The sequence below is a fragment of the Anguilla rostrata genome, chromosome 16 (assembly GCF_018555375.3).
Source record: "Anguilla rostrata isolate EN2019 chromosome 16, ASM1855537v3, whole genome shotgun sequence".
Classification (NCBI taxonomy): Eukaryota; Metazoa; Chordata; class Actinopteri; order Anguilliformes; family Anguillidae; genus Anguilla; species Anguilla rostrata.
The window spans coordinates 17,826,374-17,845,885 of NC_057948.1; the positions used below are offsets into that span (position 1 = coordinate 17,826,374).

General features: G+C 45.3%; 1 protein-coding gene and 1 long non-coding RNA gene across 6 annotated transcripts in view; one reads left to right on the top strand and one right to left on the bottom strand.

The window, feature by feature from the left end:
* LOC135242320 (uncharacterized) overlaps window positions 1-11,506 on the bottom strand; it is a 54,965-nt gene extending 43,459 nt beyond the window's left edge. The window contains exons 1-2 of the long non-coding RNA XR_010326306.1: window positions 11,375-11,506; window positions 4,720-4,816 (exon numbers count right to left, since the gene is read on the bottom strand). This is a non-coding gene — a long non-coding RNA (uncharacterized LOC135242320). The remainder of the gene's footprint in view (window positions 1-4,719; window positions 4,817-11,374) is intronic.
* On the top strand, window positions 11,209-18,708 carry adpgk (ADP-dependent glucokinase). Of its 5 annotated transcripts, none has more exons than XM_064313340.1 (8): window positions 11,209-11,535; window positions 12,590-12,830; window positions 13,026-13,251; window positions 14,502-14,564; window positions 15,429-15,549; window positions 16,346-16,542; window positions 16,753-16,851; window positions 17,368-18,708. In XM_064313340.1, exons 2-8 carry the CDS (start codon window positions 12,607-12,609, stop codon window positions 17,926-17,928), a joined length of 1,491 nt encoding a protein of 496 aa, XP_064169410.1. In that variant the 5' UTR covers window positions 11,209-11,535; window positions 12,590-12,606; the 3' UTR covers window positions 17,929-18,708. The 5 variants fall into 5 exon arrangements, with proteins under 5 accessions (XP_064169410.1, XP_064169411.1, XP_064169408.1 ...); XM_064313341.1 differs by having other exon boundaries at window positions 12,593-12,830; XM_064313338.1 differs by lacking the exon at window positions 11,209-11,535 and adding an exon at window positions 11,931-12,087.
* Window positions 18,709-19,512: the final 804 nt, after the last annotated feature.

Here is a 19,512-nt window from a genome sequence, read left to right on the forward strand (position 1 = left end):
TCACGGATGCAGACGCTCGTTTCCAGAGGAAGCAGGTCTCACTCGGATATCTGGGAATGAACAAATAAACAGCAGCTACCCAATTATGCCACTGGCTCTGATAAACCTTAAAGCTGTGTGATGAATCCACAGCAGGCAATTCAGCCAGCATCTCTCGCAAAGAAAATCGCTTGCCTCTCCCCTCCAGTAATAGAGGAGAATTAGCAAAGAACTGTCGGGCTGAATGTGAAATAGAGCTGTGGACAGCCAGAGATGGTCCTTGGGTTGGAGAGGATCAGAGAACTAATCTCTCGCAGGCGGCCTGCTCGCTCCGCTGATGGGGGAGAACAGATTTGCAGCTCCGCAGCTAATTGCAGCAGAAGGGCTGTGGCGAAGAATTCGGTGACTGATCAGATGATGCGGCGAGCAGTTCCCCCCTGGCACCGAACCTGCCGCAGACACTGGCAATCAGGAAAATCAATGCAGGCCCTAAATGTGAAGGCTAACATGATGATAATGATGCATACTTTCATTCCACACTATTCACCCGCTTACAGAAGCTGGAGTGATGTCAGCGCAGTCTGAATGTGTCTGTGCGAGAAGGCTGAGGCAATCAGCAGCATCCAGCTAACCTGCTGCCGACCCTGCCAATCTCAGCTCCTACAGATCCCATTACAGGCCAATCAGAGGCACGTCAGACCAGGCCTCAAGGGGGCGGGCCGCAGTTAGTTATGATTCCTAACCCCCACCCCCGTTACCAGCGGTAACACACAGAAAGCATCCTCAGATGCAGTCCAGTAATATGCACCGACAAGGTGCAAATTTGTATATCAAAGCATTGTTTTATTTGATTTCTGCTACAGAGAGGGGCTGTCAGTAACAGCAGCAGACACTTGCTGCCAGCGTGTCCGGGGGGAGAACTGTGTTTGTCAGTGTCCGTACTGCAGCGAGCTGACCCAATCAGCACTTATGCGCTCAGCCATGGGCGCATGCTAGTCACATGATCAGCAACTTAAATGAAGGCAAGAGCTTGGAAAATGCTCAGACACTGTGCACATGCGCTCTTGTGTTAGGAAACGCAAAGTGGCTTGATAAAATGCGAGCTCAGGAAGGTTAATTAGATGAGCAGGGAAGGAAATGAGACTATGCCTACCAAGGGGGTGCAACAGAGTAGGCAATCTGCTGCCAGGGCAAGGCGCTCCGTTTCTCTCCATCTCTGTTCTCTCCATCTGCTCTCTGCAATTGTTTTCAAGGTGGTCGTAATGTACACATTTCTGTCTAATTAGGACTTTCCAAATGGTTGTGCAGAGTGAGTAGGATAGCTGAGTGCTTGCAGTGCATAGCTAGTGACTGATAGCCACACCACAAGTTACACAGCATACTACAGGAGAGTTGGTGCCTACTGGAGGAGAGGAGCACCCGTAGGTGCCTGGTGAGTAACCAGATGGCGTTTATGGAGCAGTAACCCAAACTGCCTTGAGCCTCCCCACCCTCATAATGCAAAGCCCATTGTGCCATGGCACAGCAGAGTCCCAGCCAAAGTTGTGGCACAGTATAATCTGGAACGACAGATAGTGTTAGTGTTCAGTGCGCATTTAGAGTGAATGTGTTTACAGGGAAAGCCACTCAGGAGCTGTAGAGCTTTGTTTTTCTAAAACACTCATTGCCTCTCTGCTTGGCATTCAAACGTACAGGGGTTATGACCCGATGACAGACTGCCTTGCTGGGGGACGGCAGCTGTGGGAGTGGGGTGATTTTTATGTCAAATTAGTTCACGCTAAAAAAAAATAAAAAATAGGAACAGCTCTGGCTTTACGAGCTGTCCCAAGTTGAACATATAACTCCTATTTTCCCACTAACAGTAAAACTAATATAGACATCTGGCTTGATATATTTGTTTATGAGAGCCTGTGTCCACGGCCTATAAAACCCGCCCCGGTATGGCCTCTACTCCTGGCTGCTGAAGAAAAATAAACGGAACCAACCAAACTGAAGCAGACTCTTTCCCCGTGAAAGCCGACTGCTGGGCCAGGCCTGAGATTACACAAGCGAAAATTAAATCCATAAAGCAGATGAGGTGGCAAGACACAGCAGGGGAGAGAAGTAGAGTGAGTGAAAAGAAAGAGGTGGAGAGCGTTCGTCATTGATAGTCTCCCTCTTGGAAAATCGATGGGAAGCCTGGAACGTAAGGAGGGATTTGGGCCATGCTCATTAAACACCCCCCGGACACAGCTATTAATGACTCTCACACAGCACTGAGGGGACTTCCTGAGGGGGAGGGGGATGTACAGTACTGATATACGTACAGGGGAGAGCGACTGCAGAAGACTAATGCCTCTCGCACAGCACGCAATGGCAGGCCTGCCCATTAAGGACCTCCCTGTTCCCATTCAGTTCACTGATGGTGCTGTGCTGTTTACCAGGTCTGCTCCATGGGCCATTATTATAAAGAATAAGCTGTGATCAGCAATTCCATTTTTTTCCACCTGAAGCTAAGCAAGTCAAGAATGGCCCACACGCATGGAAGCTATTTTTCTCAAATGTTGTCAATGTTTTGGCGCGCACACACACACACACACACACACACGCACACACACACTAGCTGCAAAGTTAGAGGTGTTTGTGAACTGCAGCCAGGTATGACAATTACTCCCTTTATAGACTCTAATTTCCCCTCTAAAGATTTGAATGCCTTTGAGATTTGCTCCCCTGGGAGATCAGCGGTGCTACAATCCCAGGTTTCATTAGATCTCCAGAACAGTGCCCTGAGCTATTCTTTCATGCCACGCTGGGTAATTAACACTGGGATCACTGAAGAAGGGACAGGAACTGTGCGCACAATATAATGCCTGTAACGGACAGAGCTGATGTGGGGAGCTTGCTGTAATTCAGAGGTAACATGAGGGGGGGGGCTTGCTGTAATTCAGAGGTAACATAGAGGGGGGAGCTTGCTGTAATTCAGAGGTAACATGGGGGGGGGGGCTTGCTGTAATTCAGAGGTAACATGGGGGGGGGGGAGCTTGCTGAAATTCAGAGGTAACGGGGGGGGGGGGGAACAGCTGTAATTCACAGACGTAACATGGGGGGGGCTTGCTGTAATTCACAGAGGGAGGTAACATGGGGGGGGGACTGCTGTAATTCACAGAGGTAACATGGGAGGGGGGGCTTTCTGTAATTTATAGAGGTGGGGGGGGGGCTTTCTGTAATTTATAGAGGTAACATAGGGGTTGGCTGCTGTATCTCACAGAGGTAACATGGGGATCCTCGAAGATAGTACATAACAGAGTACTAAAACCTGAAGGGGGAATGGGGGTGGAGGGGGTCATGAAGACAAGAGACAACAGAGCACTGGATGCTGATGCTAGATTGTCCCTGATTGAATATAAAAATAAAATACATTCAATCAAATTTTCATTTCGCTGCACTTGATCATTAAAACACAGCCCTAACAGCATGGAGGAGAAGTGATATTACAACTTGGAAATAAATGTGTTTCCCCTCCAAGTCAAGTTTGGCAGGAGACCAAAGCGAAGGCTAGGCTACATAGCACTGACAACGTGCCACAGACAAGCATTACATGGAGATCCACCTAAATGACAGTGCGCTGTGACAACACATCCCTGCTCATATCGAATCTTCAAGGACCAAAAAGAAAGATGAGCTGGTCTATGTTTAATGTCTGCATTTCTACTGGAGATTAAAAATAAGCAGAGGATCCCAAACAAGCTTATCTTCTGTCCCAGTTTCCAGGATGTGTGAAATCCAATAATAAAGTAAGAAGCCTATTACGATTTTCCCAACCATAAAACGGCAGGCCATAAAACTTCCCCTTCACCTGCGGTGGTGTTGAGGAACGGCTCCTGCCCTCATGCAGACCCTTGCCTCCTCTGCTCACCTCGGCCAGGGCAGAAATTCTTTGTCATATTTCATGGACGGCCACCCAACCAGGGAGCTGACCTTTGACCGAAGTTCTCTGCAGATACTTAATCATGGGAAGCAGTGTCCATATCTATGAATTTTAATGAAGCCCCATTGACAGTGTGACACTTCGTTTTTTTCCATTTATTGCTTCAGTTTTTCCAACTTTTCTTCGACGATAAATTTGGGTTAAGCTCTTCATTTCCTCCTCGGCTTTGCACTTAATCGTTTTCACCAGGCTTCACAGACACTTTGATATCCCTCTAATCTAGTATTAGTTAAACTATTAGGCAATCCTTTTATGTTTCCATCTTTTTTCGGACCAGCATCAAAGGCTTCCTCTTCTATTACAACAATCTGAGAGGAGTCTGAGACTGATTTTCGTTTTTAGGGCAAGATTCCCAGAGCGCACTGCGTTGAACATAGCCGCAGCTGGAACACACAGACTAAGGTAATGTTGCAGAATTCCGAATGGAAGGCCCTCAAGAACCAGTCTAATGAAGGCTCAGAGGTAGTGTGTAGGAAGATGATGATATGGATATGGATATTACTAGTGGTCACTTGAAAAAATACAACGGTTTGTGTGCATAGCCTGCTCCTTGAGGTAACGCCAACCTGGTTTTACCCATAGAACATTCACAATGCAGAAATGAAAAGAGATTTTTTAATACGCTTTTTATGACACTGTTTTCCTAGGACACCACTCAGTGCCCGTACCTGACTCCACGCAGTGACTGCGGTAAGCACAGTCGAGGCTGTGGTGAAAAAGAGAAAGGTACTGTGGGGCAGGGGTGGGTTTAAGCGAAGGCTGTGCAGTCGTACCTGTGTTTCCTGAGCTCCTCACTGCGCAGTGGTGGAAGCAGAAGCAGGATGTTGGGGTGAAGAGGGCTGTAGGGTGCATGGGAGGTGCTGCTGAATGCTGGGAAATGTGTCAGACGAGGGGTGGGGGGAATACAGAAAAGAGCAGAGTCTGTCTGGCTCTGATGAGAGCTGCATTACTCAACACATTCACCACACCGATCAAAGGGAACATATTTGGCTCTCAGAACATGCCTACACATGTCACAGCAAAAAAAATACTACACATTCACACGTATGTATGAATGCAGACATACCATGTAAATATACACACTCAAACATTTGCGCATGGACACACACACCTGCATGCGTGCTCCCTAACACTCACAAACACATGCGCGCACACACACACACACATTTCCTTTCCTGATGTGGAGTAGCTCTCCTGTAGGAGCTCTTCTGTAGGGGGGGGCGGTTCAGTGTCTGTAGTAGTGGTCATGTAGGGGACCTGTCCAGATCTCTGTCTGCTTTCTGACTCGGGTGTGAATAAATCATGAGGCCCCAGAGTGCAGGAGCAAGCCTTCATGGAAGCACTAATGACTGCATCTTCCCGCCTGCAGACGCTGTCAGGTTGTTATTTCTCACTGATGTGGGAGTGGCACAGAGCCGCCGCCGCAGACTGAGAGGGAGAGTACAGAGAGTGCACAGATGAAACAGCCCTGCTCTGTAGCCAGCAGGGGATCTCTCAGCCGGGCTGCTGAGAGGAGCCTGTTTGGAGAGAGAGCTCAGAGCAAACTCACACTGCGCTGTCAGTGCCAGGAACCAGGCATCATTACTGTTTTTTTTTTTGGGGGGGGTGTGGGAGTGGCTCTGTGGAGATGGAGGGTGTCTGACATACTTTACAGGTAAACTCTCAGATTTGAAACCCGGATTCTCCTAATGTCAGTCCAAAGGTATCCTATCAGCATATATATGACTACATTGAGGAATAACAGATTCATCGGTTTCCAGAGGCAATGCCATAACCAGCGTAACTGGGCTTCATGTTGCGTGCCATAGAACCAGGAGCACAGGGTAGACCAGACCTCTCTGTGACTACAAATACCATCTCAGTTCATGATTTTTAATCTAGTGGAATAACCAAACAAATGGAGATAATATATGCAAACTAGACTGCCTGATTAAACGGGTCCCCACCCTACAGCAGGGCACCAGCTGTGGTCAAACATTATGCAAAGACGGCCCAGCTGAATCAATAAAATTAATCAAGAACACCGGGAGCATACGCTGAGGATCGGAGGCCTGCTGAAGCTCAGCAGACACCACAGGAATACATTACAGGACTGGGCTGCATCAAAATAACAAAACAGGACAAAATAAAGCAACAGACCGCTTTGATGCCAACGCACTGAATTACAGCGCAGGCAGGACAGTATTTCCGACTTTATCACGGCTGGAAAGTAATACCGAGAAAATCAATACTGCATGTGGAGTAATAAGAATCGCAGTCTTTGTCAGATAATATTGCTTCATAATTGCGTGGAGCCGTACACATCATCCCTCTCTTTTTGCTCCTTACTGATCGCAAAGCTGTCCTTGGGCAACATTTTTATGTTGTATATACCTATTCACCCCTGTGACACCGAGCCGCAGATCGATATCTATCGCTGCTTAACCCGGAGTGCAGCGGGAGTAGGCGCAGTGAGGAGGGCGGCCATCTTCTTTCTCCTGCTAGTGACTGCGGCTCCACCTCGCTGGGCTCCCCCGCTCTTCACACCCACTGATAGGAAACACGCTTCAGGAGGCGCAGGGTAGATTTTCAAAAGGAAATTCAAGATTTTCTTCCTTTTTTCCTCCTGTGTGTGTTTTTAATTCTCAAGGTACCTCTGTTGCCAATTTTTTCTTCTTGCGAGCAGCGATGCAATTACCGCACATCTGAGGAATCAAGCGGACGGGGCTGCGGGTCGACAAGGCTGAAATTAATTCCGTTTTTGCCTTCTCTGTTGCCGAGTCCGTTAATCTCTCAGCTTTTAAACCGGTCTCATCCGAAACGTGACCGTCGGAGAGCAAGCGTTCGCTCTACAGCTGTGGGGCTGCGGCACTTTTATCTCCACAAGATAAACACGCGCTTTCTTCTCTCTGGATCCATTTATCAGAGGGGAGAGCAATGGTAGGGTGAGGCCAGAGCACATCTCCAGCGAGCTTGTCAATCTCATTAAACGGGGCTGTGGGGTCCTCTGCTTTGGACAGTCGAACAGTCTGCGGCAGAGTGAAACTTACTGTCTTGGGCCTTGCCTCTGTGTCCCTTTCTCAAAGTCCTCTGCTTTGGCATGCACATAATTACAGGTACAGGGAGCATGACAGAACAGCCCCCCCAGCTCAGGAAACACACACAAATGCACTCCTGCAATGACTCCATTTCAAAAAGGCAATCAATCACTGCAGTCAAGGGCTAAACATAAATTAATGACAGCAGCAAGACAGCCACATAGCTCTTGAACATGAAAAGAGATATATAATTAATAAGGAGGGTCTTTCGGTGGGATTACTAATGTCAATAAATGTGAAACTTTACAGGCTCCATAATGAAGTCATTGGCTTCATGGTTTGGCCCACAGAATGTTTACAGCTCCAAACAGACAATCGAATAGATCATGTGACTGTGCACCTGTCTCTGAATGAAAATGTTTCACGCACACATGCATGAACTCACATACACACACGAACAAATGTGCACATAGTGCATACACTCCCACATACAAAGACACACTCACACACATAAACAAACTTGTGTTGACATATTTACAAATGCTTGCATCATACTTAAGCAAATACAAACAAACATACAGTGCCGTGAAAAAGTATTTGCCCCTTTCCTGATTTCCTGTATTATTGCATATTTATCACACTGAATGGTTTCAGAACTTTAGACAAAATGTACTGTTATGTGAAAGGGAAACAGTAAACATAAAACACATTTTTTAAAATTATTTCATAATGAAGAAGTTATCAAACACCCATATCATCCATGTAAAAAAAAAAAAAAAAAATTAACCAAATTTAATTAATAATTAGATTCAGCTGATTGAACATAGCCAGGCTTGATTGCAGCCTGCACTGTTGAATCTAAACCTCACTCTTATTGATTCTTACCAGAGTGTAGTCACCACGAAGGTTTTATAAGCACACTGCCACAATCAAAGGAAATTCCAGAAGAGATGAAAAAAGTTGTTGAAATATGAGTCTGGAAAGGGTTACAGTCATTTCAAGGGTTAAGTCATTTCTAAGGCTGTGACTCCACCAAACCACAGAGAGTGCCATTTTTTCCCAAATGGAGAACACTTTGAACTGTGGTAAATCTTCCCAGGAGGAGGCGGTCTAAATTCCTCCAAGGGTGCGGCAACAACTCATTTAGGAAGTCACAAACATGGGGGTGGTTGTGTGATGATGTGGGGATGCTTTGCTGCCTTGAAACTTGGAAGACTTGCCATTATTGAAGGAATCATCAATACTGCTCTACCAGAAAATTCTTAAGGAGAATGTCCCATCATCTGTCTGTGAGCTGAAGCTGAAGCATAATTGGGTTATGTAGCAAGACAATGATCCAAAACCGAAAACCAACTCCGCATCTGAATGGCCAGATAGAAATAAAATTAAAGTTTTGGAGTGGCCTGGTAAACATCCTGACTTAAACCAAATAAAGATTCTCTGGCAGTACCTGAAATGAGCAGTTCATGCTTGAAAACCTTCCAATTTGTCTGAATTAAAGCAGTTCTGCCAAGAAGAGTGGGCTAAAATTCCCCCACAGCAATGTGAAAGACTGATATCAAATAATAGGAAGCATTTGGTTGCAGTTATTGCTGCTTAAGGTGAGCCAACCAGTTATTAAGTTTAAGGGGGCAATTACTTTTTCACATGGGTGATATGGAAGTTTGATAACTTCATTCATTAAATAAATTACATTTATAATTTCTATATCACATTTTGTCTAAAGCTAAGAAACCATGCAGTGTGACAAATGTGAAATCACAGAGGAAGTCAGGAAGGGGGAAAATACTTTTTCACGGCACTGTACATACATGAACACACCCACACACACTCCCATAAACACAGACACACACTATTGCAAAATGAGAAAGTATAGCTGCCCTGCACAGTCAGCCCAAGCGCCCTATTCACAGGAGTTTCACTCATGCCTGTTACTGGTCACAGAAAGTTTGATGGACTGAGAGCGTTTCTGTGGGCTCAGTGGTGGCGCTGTCTGCAGCCCAGCGCATTCAGAAAGCAAGCCACGCGGAGGACCAGCGGCACACGTGACGCGAATGCTGAGTTTCCGGCCATTACTGAACTGCTTCTTCTGAGTGATGCTGAACCCAGCGTACACACATACAAACCTACATAGGGATGTGCACAACAATATAAAACAAGAATCAAACCCTTCATGCTGGTAGAGAACAAAATATTCAACCGCTCATCTCCCAGAGAGTGTAGGTATTCCAATCCAAGCGCATGCCATCCATGCTTACTTTGTACCGTGCACATACTATACGTGTGCTTATATAATCACAACCAAAATCATCTCATTAATAGCATAGTACAGCAATGGTAAATAAGCCAATGTGAGAGCAGGCTTCAGCAAGAAAAAGAATTTTTAATTAAACTGATGATACTAAACTGTTTGAGATTATTTAATTAACTCTAGCTAATTGGCACAGGCACAATTATTATTTTTTAAATCTAACTTTGTGAAATTAAATTGTAAGTAGTTTCAATTTAAGACTGGTGTGTGAAGCCGCTATGGAAGCAACAGACGTATAGCGAATATATTAAATTGCCACTAGATGGCAGTAGAAACGTTATAATGTCCTAACTGTCACTGATCTCAGTATATTGTATGTTTCAAATAAGCTATTAACTTTAAATCATCGTGTACACGTGCATGAATTTTCTACCTCAGATATAATACATACGAGTATGCCCACACATACAGAAAAACACAGACTTTCCTCCTGATATGACTTTGAACAAACATCTCATTTGATTAGGAAGCAATAAGTGCAGTCGCATCAAACAAAGTGTATGTTTGCTCCTCCAATTTATTTATTTATGAACCTTTATTTATACACGGTATGTCGACTGAGCAGGCATGCTCTTTTGTAGCAATGCCCTGCAAATGCCTGCCCCCAATTAGCCTAAGCAGCATGTCTTTTCAGTTCCACATAGTGCCTTTTCATTCTCATTTTCAAAAAGTATAACCAGGTCCACATTCTGTCAACTTGAAATCACAATTGAACCTCTTACACCACTGGAATAATGGGAAAGATTACATGTTGGACAATGTAGGATTAGGCTAACAATACACTCCACCCATATTCAGCTTTGCTATTTAAATTTTTATTTTGACCAATTCCCAAAAGGCATTTGTTTAAAAACGTTAAAGTGTATACTTTAAGGGAACGGAGCTGATTTACAGCAAGTTATGACAATTTTTGAAGTCACAACAACTTTTTTGCATTTGAGTAAACAAGCAGATTCTTGTGGGCTTTTATCAGTAGATGTAGCTGAACAGAATATCAGCAGTCCCCATTGTTCAACGAAGGTCGTTGTCAAACGGTAGAAGGTGAATTTGAATCAGGGAGGTTAACAGATTATTTGAATATCATGTGGAGAGTATACACTGCCCTCTTCTGGAACTTTGAGATCGTTGTGTTTTACTTATAACACCATAGCAGCTATCTTTTGACTTATTCACCGTAAGCGTATTTATTATCTATTAAAGTAATTTTTATGTATTCGACACCCGAAAAGGTTGCAACACATCATATTCCCCATAGGGGCTTCATTAATACATTTTTGCAACAATGCTGACTTATTTGCCATTATGATTAGAAAATCGTGACTGACTATACTTTCTGCAGAGATTGAATCGTGCTCCTCTCTTGGCGTTTACAGAGCACATCTACTACCAGTTAATAGTGTTTCTTCAACATTTGATGTCCAATTCCAAATAAACGCGATTGCTACTCTTAAATAAAAAATAAATAAAATCATTAATAAAAAGCTTGCAAAGATGCAAAATAGTACTTTTTTTGTTCGAAGGTCAGTACTAATCTAGGAACGTTCTTTAGCCTGCTGTTTAGGACAAATGACAGGACGGTTTTAGGTTAGGCCAATAACTTTTCTTACGACTTGATAAATAAACGATGCATATCAGCAATGTTTGAACGGTGTTGAAGCTTTTCTGAGGTCCACTGCACGTGCGCACATGATAATAGTCAGGCCCGTACTTCCTAGCTGCTCCTTTATGTACGGTTTCGTTGAATTGCCTGTTTCGTATTAAATGAAAATATAATCTCAAATTAAATTAGGCCACATTTTCTATAACTGCCGATTGACTCCACAAAGATTCCGTAATTATTTAATACTCAGACGGCCTAATTGGCGTCGGAGGTGCTTTTGATCCTCAAAACATGGCAACGTGCAGCGTCACAGTAACAAAACATCGCGTAACGATGAGAGAAATACGCTGGCGGCTCGGAGCGCAAATAGAAGCGGATGTAGTGTTCAAAGTTACGTAAACGCCATTGCAGCAGGCTTGGGAATCTGAAATGCAGTAGCTAGCTAGCCACTGCTAGTGCGTTTCAGCAACCTACAAGCGTCAGGTTTTGGCGTAACTTACGTGTTAAAGGTAGCGCCGTAAATTGCTGTACGAAGGAATCGGGCACCCCTGAATTCAGACGTGGCGCCCGGTCTGAACACCGAGGCTCCTGAACAGCCCTGTCTTGCCCGCTTCAAAATTTGTCAAGCAACGGTAGCGATTTCTGCCGCATCTATTTTCTGGTTCGTAGCTTCCTCATTTACAACAGTGACATTTCTCTGTAAAAAGTATGTTTTAACATTGCAGTGTGGTCATCTATATTTCTATATGGACAGCTAGCTAGCGATCCAAGTACACAAGCTGCTGTCCTATGCACTAGCTAGCAAACCAGCCAACTCAGAACTATGTCAACGTAAATGACATGGAGATTCAGTTGTATCGCCGGTGCTTTTTAGGTTGCTAGTTCAGTCCGTTGTATTATACTAATTAATCAAACAATGTTTACTAGCTTACTAGATGTGTTATGTGATTGGATCTTCAGGTGTTTCTGCTTTGTCACTGCTAACATTAGCCAACTACTAATGGGATTACATTTAGCTTGCTGGCTATCCTGATTGCTCGCTCTGGATTGAATAAATGACCTTAAGGAACTATCCAAAATAGGAAACCAATGGTGGTTTTACAGAGATGCCCTTGGTTGGCCATCTTGGTCGTTTTAATTGCTAGCTTGAAAGCGACCGGAAATTGTATGAATTAAATACACTAATTCGTACTAATTAATCAGTAATGAATGAGTGAGTATTAAGTAAACATTTTCCGTTCAGTAACTATCGTAAAGTTTTGCATTGTGAATCAGTCGGAGTTACTTTTGCATAGATTTGGATAAGGCGTTTCCTGGGAGGATCTGTATTGGGAAGAAGCTGATCATTTCTAACAATATTAAATAATTTACAAAATTCATCTGATCAAGTGCACCGAGTCTGTTATAGATCCATTGCGGAATATTTTAAGATGCATGTAGCTATCGGAAAAGAATGCTAACTTGAGGTTGCCTGGGAATGTAAATGGTAAATGGACTGCATTTATATAGCGCTTTTATCCAAAGCGCTTTACAATTGATGCCTCTCATTCGCCAGAGCAGTTAGGGGTTAGGTGTCTTGCTCAAGGACACTTCGACATGCCCAGGGCGGGGTTTGAACCGGCAACCCTCCGACTGCCAGACAACCGGTCTTACCTCCTGAGCTATGTCGCCCTGTGAATGTGAATGTAACAATCTTGTGCTTTGCTCACACACAGCAGACGCTGAGGGGACCATGTGGAAGAAGGCTGTTGTAGCTGCCGTCCTGGCTCTGACAGTTGGGTACTTCTACCAGACGGACCCTGAGCTGCCAGAACGCCTGATGCAGTACCTCTCCCAGTCCTCCCCCTCTCTTGAAGGTATCCCCACTGGCACACCCACCATAGAGCGGATAATCTCCAGTGCCTGGGAGACCTTGATCTCTGCCCCTGCCCGCCAGTGGAGTCGCGTGGCTGTAGGGTGAGTTCCAGCCCATATCTAGTGTCTGTCTTAATGCTAAACTGCATTTCACTGGATGTGAAGTTGGGATGATTGTCATTATCATCTCACACCTCTTGTATTTTTAAAATTGCTTTAGACAAGCAGCACTTGTATGTAAGGTGTAATGCACAAGACAAGGGTGCAGATGCTGACCTGCGTTATGCTGCTTCTCAGGGTCAACGCCTGCGTGGATGTGGTGGTCTCGGGGGTGGGGCTGCTCCAGGCCCTGGCTGTCGATCCCGGGCAGGGCAGTGACCATGAAGTGCTCCACTCCAAAGAGGATCTGAAGGAGGCCTTCACATACTACATGGAGAAGGGGGCGGCCGCGGAGCGCTTCTTCAGCGACGGCGAAGCCTTTCAGAGGATCGCACGAGCTGCTGCGGAGTACCCTGGGGCTCAGGTAACCGCGCGTGACAGGGGCCCTGGGACCGGCTGAGATTTGGGCCCGAGGAGAGGAGGAGTGATCTCAGGAATAGTGATTAGCCACCACAAAGAGCCAGGGCCTGCTTGGGTAAAGGCAGCCTTGTGTACCCTAGCAACAGTCGATGGCCAGCTTCATGACTCACGCTGAGAAGAGTTTAGGGGCTGCATGTTCCAAGAGAACAGACCCACAGCACACAGCTTCTGGCTTCTTCTGTGTGTCTTTGGAGTTGATAGAAACTGTTGTGCTGCAGTTCGATTTTTAAGAGGCTCTGTCTGTTTTTTCAGGCGGAGTGACCTGGAGATGGTAACAGTTTAATCGTCTGACATGTAACTGTATCTGTCTGCTAACTGTATTGCATGTGCCCAAGACAGGATGATTTAATTTTGAATTAATACCAGATACCCCAAGGATTGGATTTTTTTTTTCCAAATGTAATTATGCATGCACGCTTGATAGTAATTAAACATTTCAGCACTGGGCCTTCTCTGGCTGCTCTACTTACCATGAGAAGATGTTCTACATTCAGTTTCAAAATATGCGGTGTGCTGGGTACAAGCGAAGATTGAACTCCACACAGAATCCTGGCCTCCTTCATTTCCATTGACTGTTCCATCAGGTTTTGACTGTGCTGTGTGACTGTTGTATTTGTGGTGGGTTCGGTCAGTGATTGGTAGGGTACACCTGAGGTGATCAATTCACTCAAGGCAAGCAGGGCGAAAACACCCAGTTGGTATGACAAATCAACCAGAAATCGAAAGTACCCACAAAGGTGTCAAAACAGGTTTCACAACTCAGTTGTGTTAACAAAAACAATAATATGGCTTTCACAATTAGGTTGTTATTCCTGAATTACAGGAAGTGCGTAAGCTGTTGTAAACTGAGTGATAATGAGACCTGCTGACCTTTCAGGTGTGTTACGTTTGCAAGGAGATTAATTTGTGAGTTGTTCGTTGCACCCAGTGTTTGATACTAAAACCATTCTGTTTAAAATCTGCATGTTGTAATTCTGGGATGACGACATGATTATATGAATTTTTGGGGGTTTTATATTCATGTATACATAGTTACTGTATGGTCCATACTTTGCTCTGAAGTGCAAGTTGCAGATTTATCGTGTCATCTAAAATGAAACAAACAAATGATCTGGAGAAGAAATGTAATGCATTTCTAAGGTTGAATAAAATGTTCACACTTACCATTGCCTTGTCTCTTTCCCTCCCGTCCAGCTGTATGTGGGTGGAAACGCAGCTCTGATTGGACAGAAACTGGCTACCTATCCTCAGCTGATGGTATGTTTGGATCTCTCCAAAGCCTTGGCTCTGCTCACTCGAGCATGGTTTTGAATCTGAAGACAGTTTTGTCTATTTGCCTTAAACAAATAAACATTCTGCGAAGTTCTGATGTGGAGAGCTTTAAACTCTCCAAGTGCCAATCCACCCCAATTTCCTTTATGACTCATAATTACTGTTAGAGTTCCCATAAGGAATGCTGAGAACAATCCTGCTCTATTAACTTTAGAGAGCTTGGCTGTGAATTGTGTGTGTGCTGTTCAATGAGGAGGCCTGTAATCTAACACTCAATGACCTTGCTGAATCTGGAAAAGGTGGTCTTTGTGTTTAAGGACAATGGAAACACTCTGGGGAATGTGTTCACATGGTGTTATCCTCATAGATTTTTGAAAATGGTAAATTCATGAGTGTAGAAAGGACAACACACCTACTTTCATTTGTGTGAAAAAAGGGGTGGGCTTTTCTCCGCCGGGGTCCTTTCTTCTCTGCACAGGTACACATGGATCAGCTGCACTCAACAAAATGGAGCACTTAGACACAAAGGGAAAATGGATGCTTAATGAATTCAGAACAGTTTGGGTGTATTTTTCATTCATGTGTGACATGGCCATGATTAATCCTTACAGTATAAGGTAACCCTGGACCAACTCCATTCCTTTCCCTTAAAAGAGGAGGGTTCTCTGGCATAATTGGCACCCTGATCTTATTGCGATACCTGTTAGACTACCTGCTTAGAAAGGGTGTGTTCACAAACCCTCAGGTAAAGTAGAGTCTTCTCTGGTACAGTTGTACATGGCAGGCAGGTGGCTTCACTGGAGAGTGAGTGACTGTTAAATCCCAACCTTCATCTGTGTTTGAGCACAGGTGCTGCTGTGTGGCCCCGTGGGCCCCAGGCTCCACGAGATGCTGGATGACCAGATCGTCGTCCCCCCTCAGTCTCTGCAGGAGACAGACGAGTTCCATCTCATCCTGGAGTACAAAGCAGGTTAGCAAGTCTAGCAGCACCCTATTGGTTCTCTGTAGTCTCTTATCACACAAGATGCTTGAGGTTTTGCTTTGTGAGTGGAAATCTATAAACAATGGTGGATTTGGTTCCTGTTTCTAAGTATATAGCAGGCTCTTTTAAAGGGATGCCAGGTTGTATTCTAGTCCTGAATTCCTAAAATGGTTTGTGTTAAAGAGTTTAAGTGCATGGATAGGCCTCATGGTTGGGTAGTGAATCCAGACCATGCCAGTGCAAACTGGTTGGGGTCACAGGTTTTCAATACATGTCAATCAGTCTGAATCTGTGTTCCTCTCACTCATGTCTGTGTGGGCCCAACTTGCAAACTGCGGTGTGATATGAAATGGTGCCTGGCATTGCATGTTTTGGAGGAGGGCATGAGCTTGTCCTTAAAGTTGTATCTAGGTAGCTCCATTATACAAGAGCACCATCCCTCAGTGCTTAAAGGACATTTTGAGAATAGCTTTAGACAAGCAGGGTATCACTGTTACAAGTTAGTATGGCTGCACTGTTTGTCTCATTTATTCATTTAGGGTAAAATATTGTGAAACTTTGTTAAAACTGACCTGAACTAAACTGTTTTTAACTTCTTAAAGTGTGACTGAGATGCGCCCTTCCCCCATTAAAAACCTGCAGCTAATGGCACACAGTGAGTGGAAGTGCGTGTGTCTGGGTGTGGGAGGGATACTGCAGGCAGGCGAGCCTCTCCTGACACAGCACACAGAGGTCCGCTGAAATGCAGGAGTAACGCTCACGTGTCTCTCCTGGGGTTCCGCAGGGGAGCAGTGGGGTCCCACCCGGGCGCCCCAAGCCAACCGCTTCATCTTCTCCCACGATGTGGCGAACGGGGAGATGAGCACGCTGGAGACCTTCGTGGCCAGCCTGGAGGAGTTCCAGCCAGACCTGGTGGTGCTGTCCGGGCTGCACATGATGGAGGGCCAGGGCAGGGAGCTGTGGGAGGAGAGGCTGAAGGAGGTCAGTTTAAAGCACTCTTTAATGGTATAGAGGTGAATTAGTGCACTGTTTGTAAAGTGGACACAGGCATTGTGGAATTAGAAAAAATATGAATCTATCAACTTACACTTGGGGTGGAGACACTGCGATGATCACGGGTTGTCAGTGCAGACAGGTATACAAGGCATCTGTGAGGACGGACTGATAGGCGAACGATGTTGTCACTTGCAGGCTGTGGTGGCCATCTCTGACGTCCGCAACCAGGTCCCCATCCACCTGGAGCTGGCCAGCATGACTGACAAGGACTACATGAACCGCATCATGCAGGAGGTAAATGTGTAGGTTTACCAGATTAAAACGTCATGGGTCAGTCCCATACTCTACACATCTACATGCGCATATGTGCTCATGGTGCTCAGTCAAATAGAAAATGGGTCTTCCTTTACAGCTGCTCAGCCTGGCAGTTGAGTATCTCGTTTTCCCTGTAGGAAGTAATGAACGTCCATCCTGGAATACTGGCTTTCATTGTCTGAAGTGCAGATCCACAGCCAGTGAAATGCTGAACAGAAAATTTTCTTCGTAGGCTGCTGTAAAGTGTGTCCTTGAACACAAACGCACATTAGTGATGCAGTCAATAAGGCTTGATCCCAGTCGTCATGAGTAATTTCACAGGCCCTTCAGTCTGTGTATTTCAGAGGAAGGAAATCGCAACCTGAACATTTTTGGTGAGATATAACCCACTGGTGAAAGAATAGTTTGGAATTAAGGTTGGATTAATCTTAGATCTTTAAACCTAAGCTTTACAGGCGAACGGGGCAACACGTACAGTGTGTGTGGTTTCGTTAGCAGGTCATTCCCATGGTGAACTCCATCGGGCTGAACGAGCAGGAGCTTCTCTTCCTGTCCCAGGCCGGTGAGGGCCCCCACTCTGAGCTGGCGTCCTGGGACGGCATGCCGGACGTGGGCCGGGTCAGCGACATCCTCCTGTGGGTCCTGGAGCGGCACGGGCGCACCGATCCAGAATCCGAGGCCGACCTCACCCGCATCCACTTCCACACCCTGGCCTACCACATCCTGGCCACGGTGGACGGTTACTGGGGCAACCAGGTGGCCGCTGTGGCGGCGGGGGCGCGCGTGGCCGGCAGCCAGGCCTGTGGGCTCGAGAGCATCGACGCCACCAAGGTCACCCTCCGGGCACCCAGAAACTTCCACAGCTCCTACTCAGAACCCAGAGAGAGCCTGACTCTCGACCCCGCCATGCCAGTCACTGTCTATCACCGGGGCAACGTCACCTTCTACATGACACCCGTCCTAGTCTGCAAACAGCCGCTAAGGACAGTAGGCCTGGGCGATGCCATCTCAGCAGAGGGACTCCTGTACTCTGAGATCCTGCAGCAGCAGCAGTAGCAGACACTGTTGGTCCCCAATACAACTACTCTGTTCAGCAATGTGCAATGGAGTGTGGAATGCCTGTGACACCCTGATTGTTTTTCTTTTTGGTAATTTTCCGTCACACTGTAGGTGGGAGTGTTTTGTATAACGGACAGGCCCCAATAACCCAAGGCACATTCTGGCAGCCATTTGTTTCCACACTCCAAGGAGTTTTTGTACTGTTTACTGCTCATAATGATTTGAAAATAATCCAAATGATGTGAAATAATCCAATTAGCCTTGTGTAAACAGTTTGGGGGGAGCAAGGAAAATATTGCGTACAGAACATGAATGCCTTCACTGGCCTCCATCTCCACTCAAAGACCAGTTTGGTACGGGTATGAACGTAATAATCAAGTTTGACTCTTCATTACTGGTGGGCGCCCTGTGGAGATTTGGTCTCTTTCCCACCCTGCTGCTCAATAGGCACATTGGCGAGGCTTGAGAATGATCATGTTAACCTAACGCAAAAGGGCATGCTGGAGCAGATCCATACCCACCTGGCCTTGACTTACCATCTCACCGATGATAAACTGGAACATTTTTTTTAGTGCTGTTTTTGGTATGTGCGCTGCAGATGCTTCATATTCTCAGACAACGTGTCTTTGAAGTTCTTCAACGTTGATGAAAAGCAGTGTACAGAAAGCATCTGCCGATAGTCTTATCAAATGAATCCTGCTTATTACTCCTAATTCCACAAAAAGTCTTAACTGAACATGGAGTAGCACATACATTAAATGACTATTCAAATTTCTTTCCCGCCAAACTATTAAGCCTTCTTGCACAAGATGGGGTGGCCAGATCACATCTATTCTCAGAACGTGTTATCTACCACAGCTCTAAGTGAAATATTTATGCACTTCCACCCCTGCCAGTGTATTACACTAGGAGTTGATTATTGGATTCTTTGCCTTTATTATGGCGTTACTACTTAAACATGTCATTGACTCCATTTAAACTTCTGCTTATATTGAACTGAAGCTGGCATAATTCTGTTCATGTTGTTTGTTACGTTGGATTTTGCGGAAAGTGTGACCCGAAGATCAAAAATGAAATTGGTCTTCCAGATTTGCATACTTGAACGGGATCATTTATTCATCCTGAACTGTATTATCCTGTTTTTCTCTTCAGTGGGCATCTAACTTCTTATGTAAAAAATGAGATTTTTTTTTTCAGGGATTATGTTTTCATCAAATCGTGCTGTTTTTGTGTTTGTGGTCTACAACATTGGTACATAGCCTTGGTCCAGGAATGCTGATGGCCTGTAATGACAATTTGATCAGTTACCTGACTACATTAATCCAGGAACCAGCATTGGTAAAGCACTCGCACATCCTGGCACTATTGGACCAATGTGTGCCCCCCTGTGGTCTGTACTGTGTTCAGTTTCTTACCGCCTGTCACAAGATGTCTGCCTAAAATTCAGATTAATTCTCATACTATCTGCGGATCAGACTGAAAGAGGTACTGTCGGACTGTGAAGTGGTCCTCCTAACAGCCGGGGGCAGCTTCCCCAAGTAGAGTACAGCAGAGCTGAGTGGCAAAAGATGACCCTTACTG

Coding starts and splice junctions, on each gene's coding strand:
- adpgk (XM_064313338.1), top strand. Junction 12,831..13,025: donor TGGAGTCGCGTGGCTGTAGG/GTGAGTTCCAGC, acceptor GCTGCTTCTCAG/GGTCAACGCCTGCGTGGATG. Junction 16,543..16,752: donor GGGAGGAGAGGCTGAAGGAG/GTCAGTTTAAAG, acceptor TGTCACTTGCAG/GCTGTGGTGGCCATCTCTGA.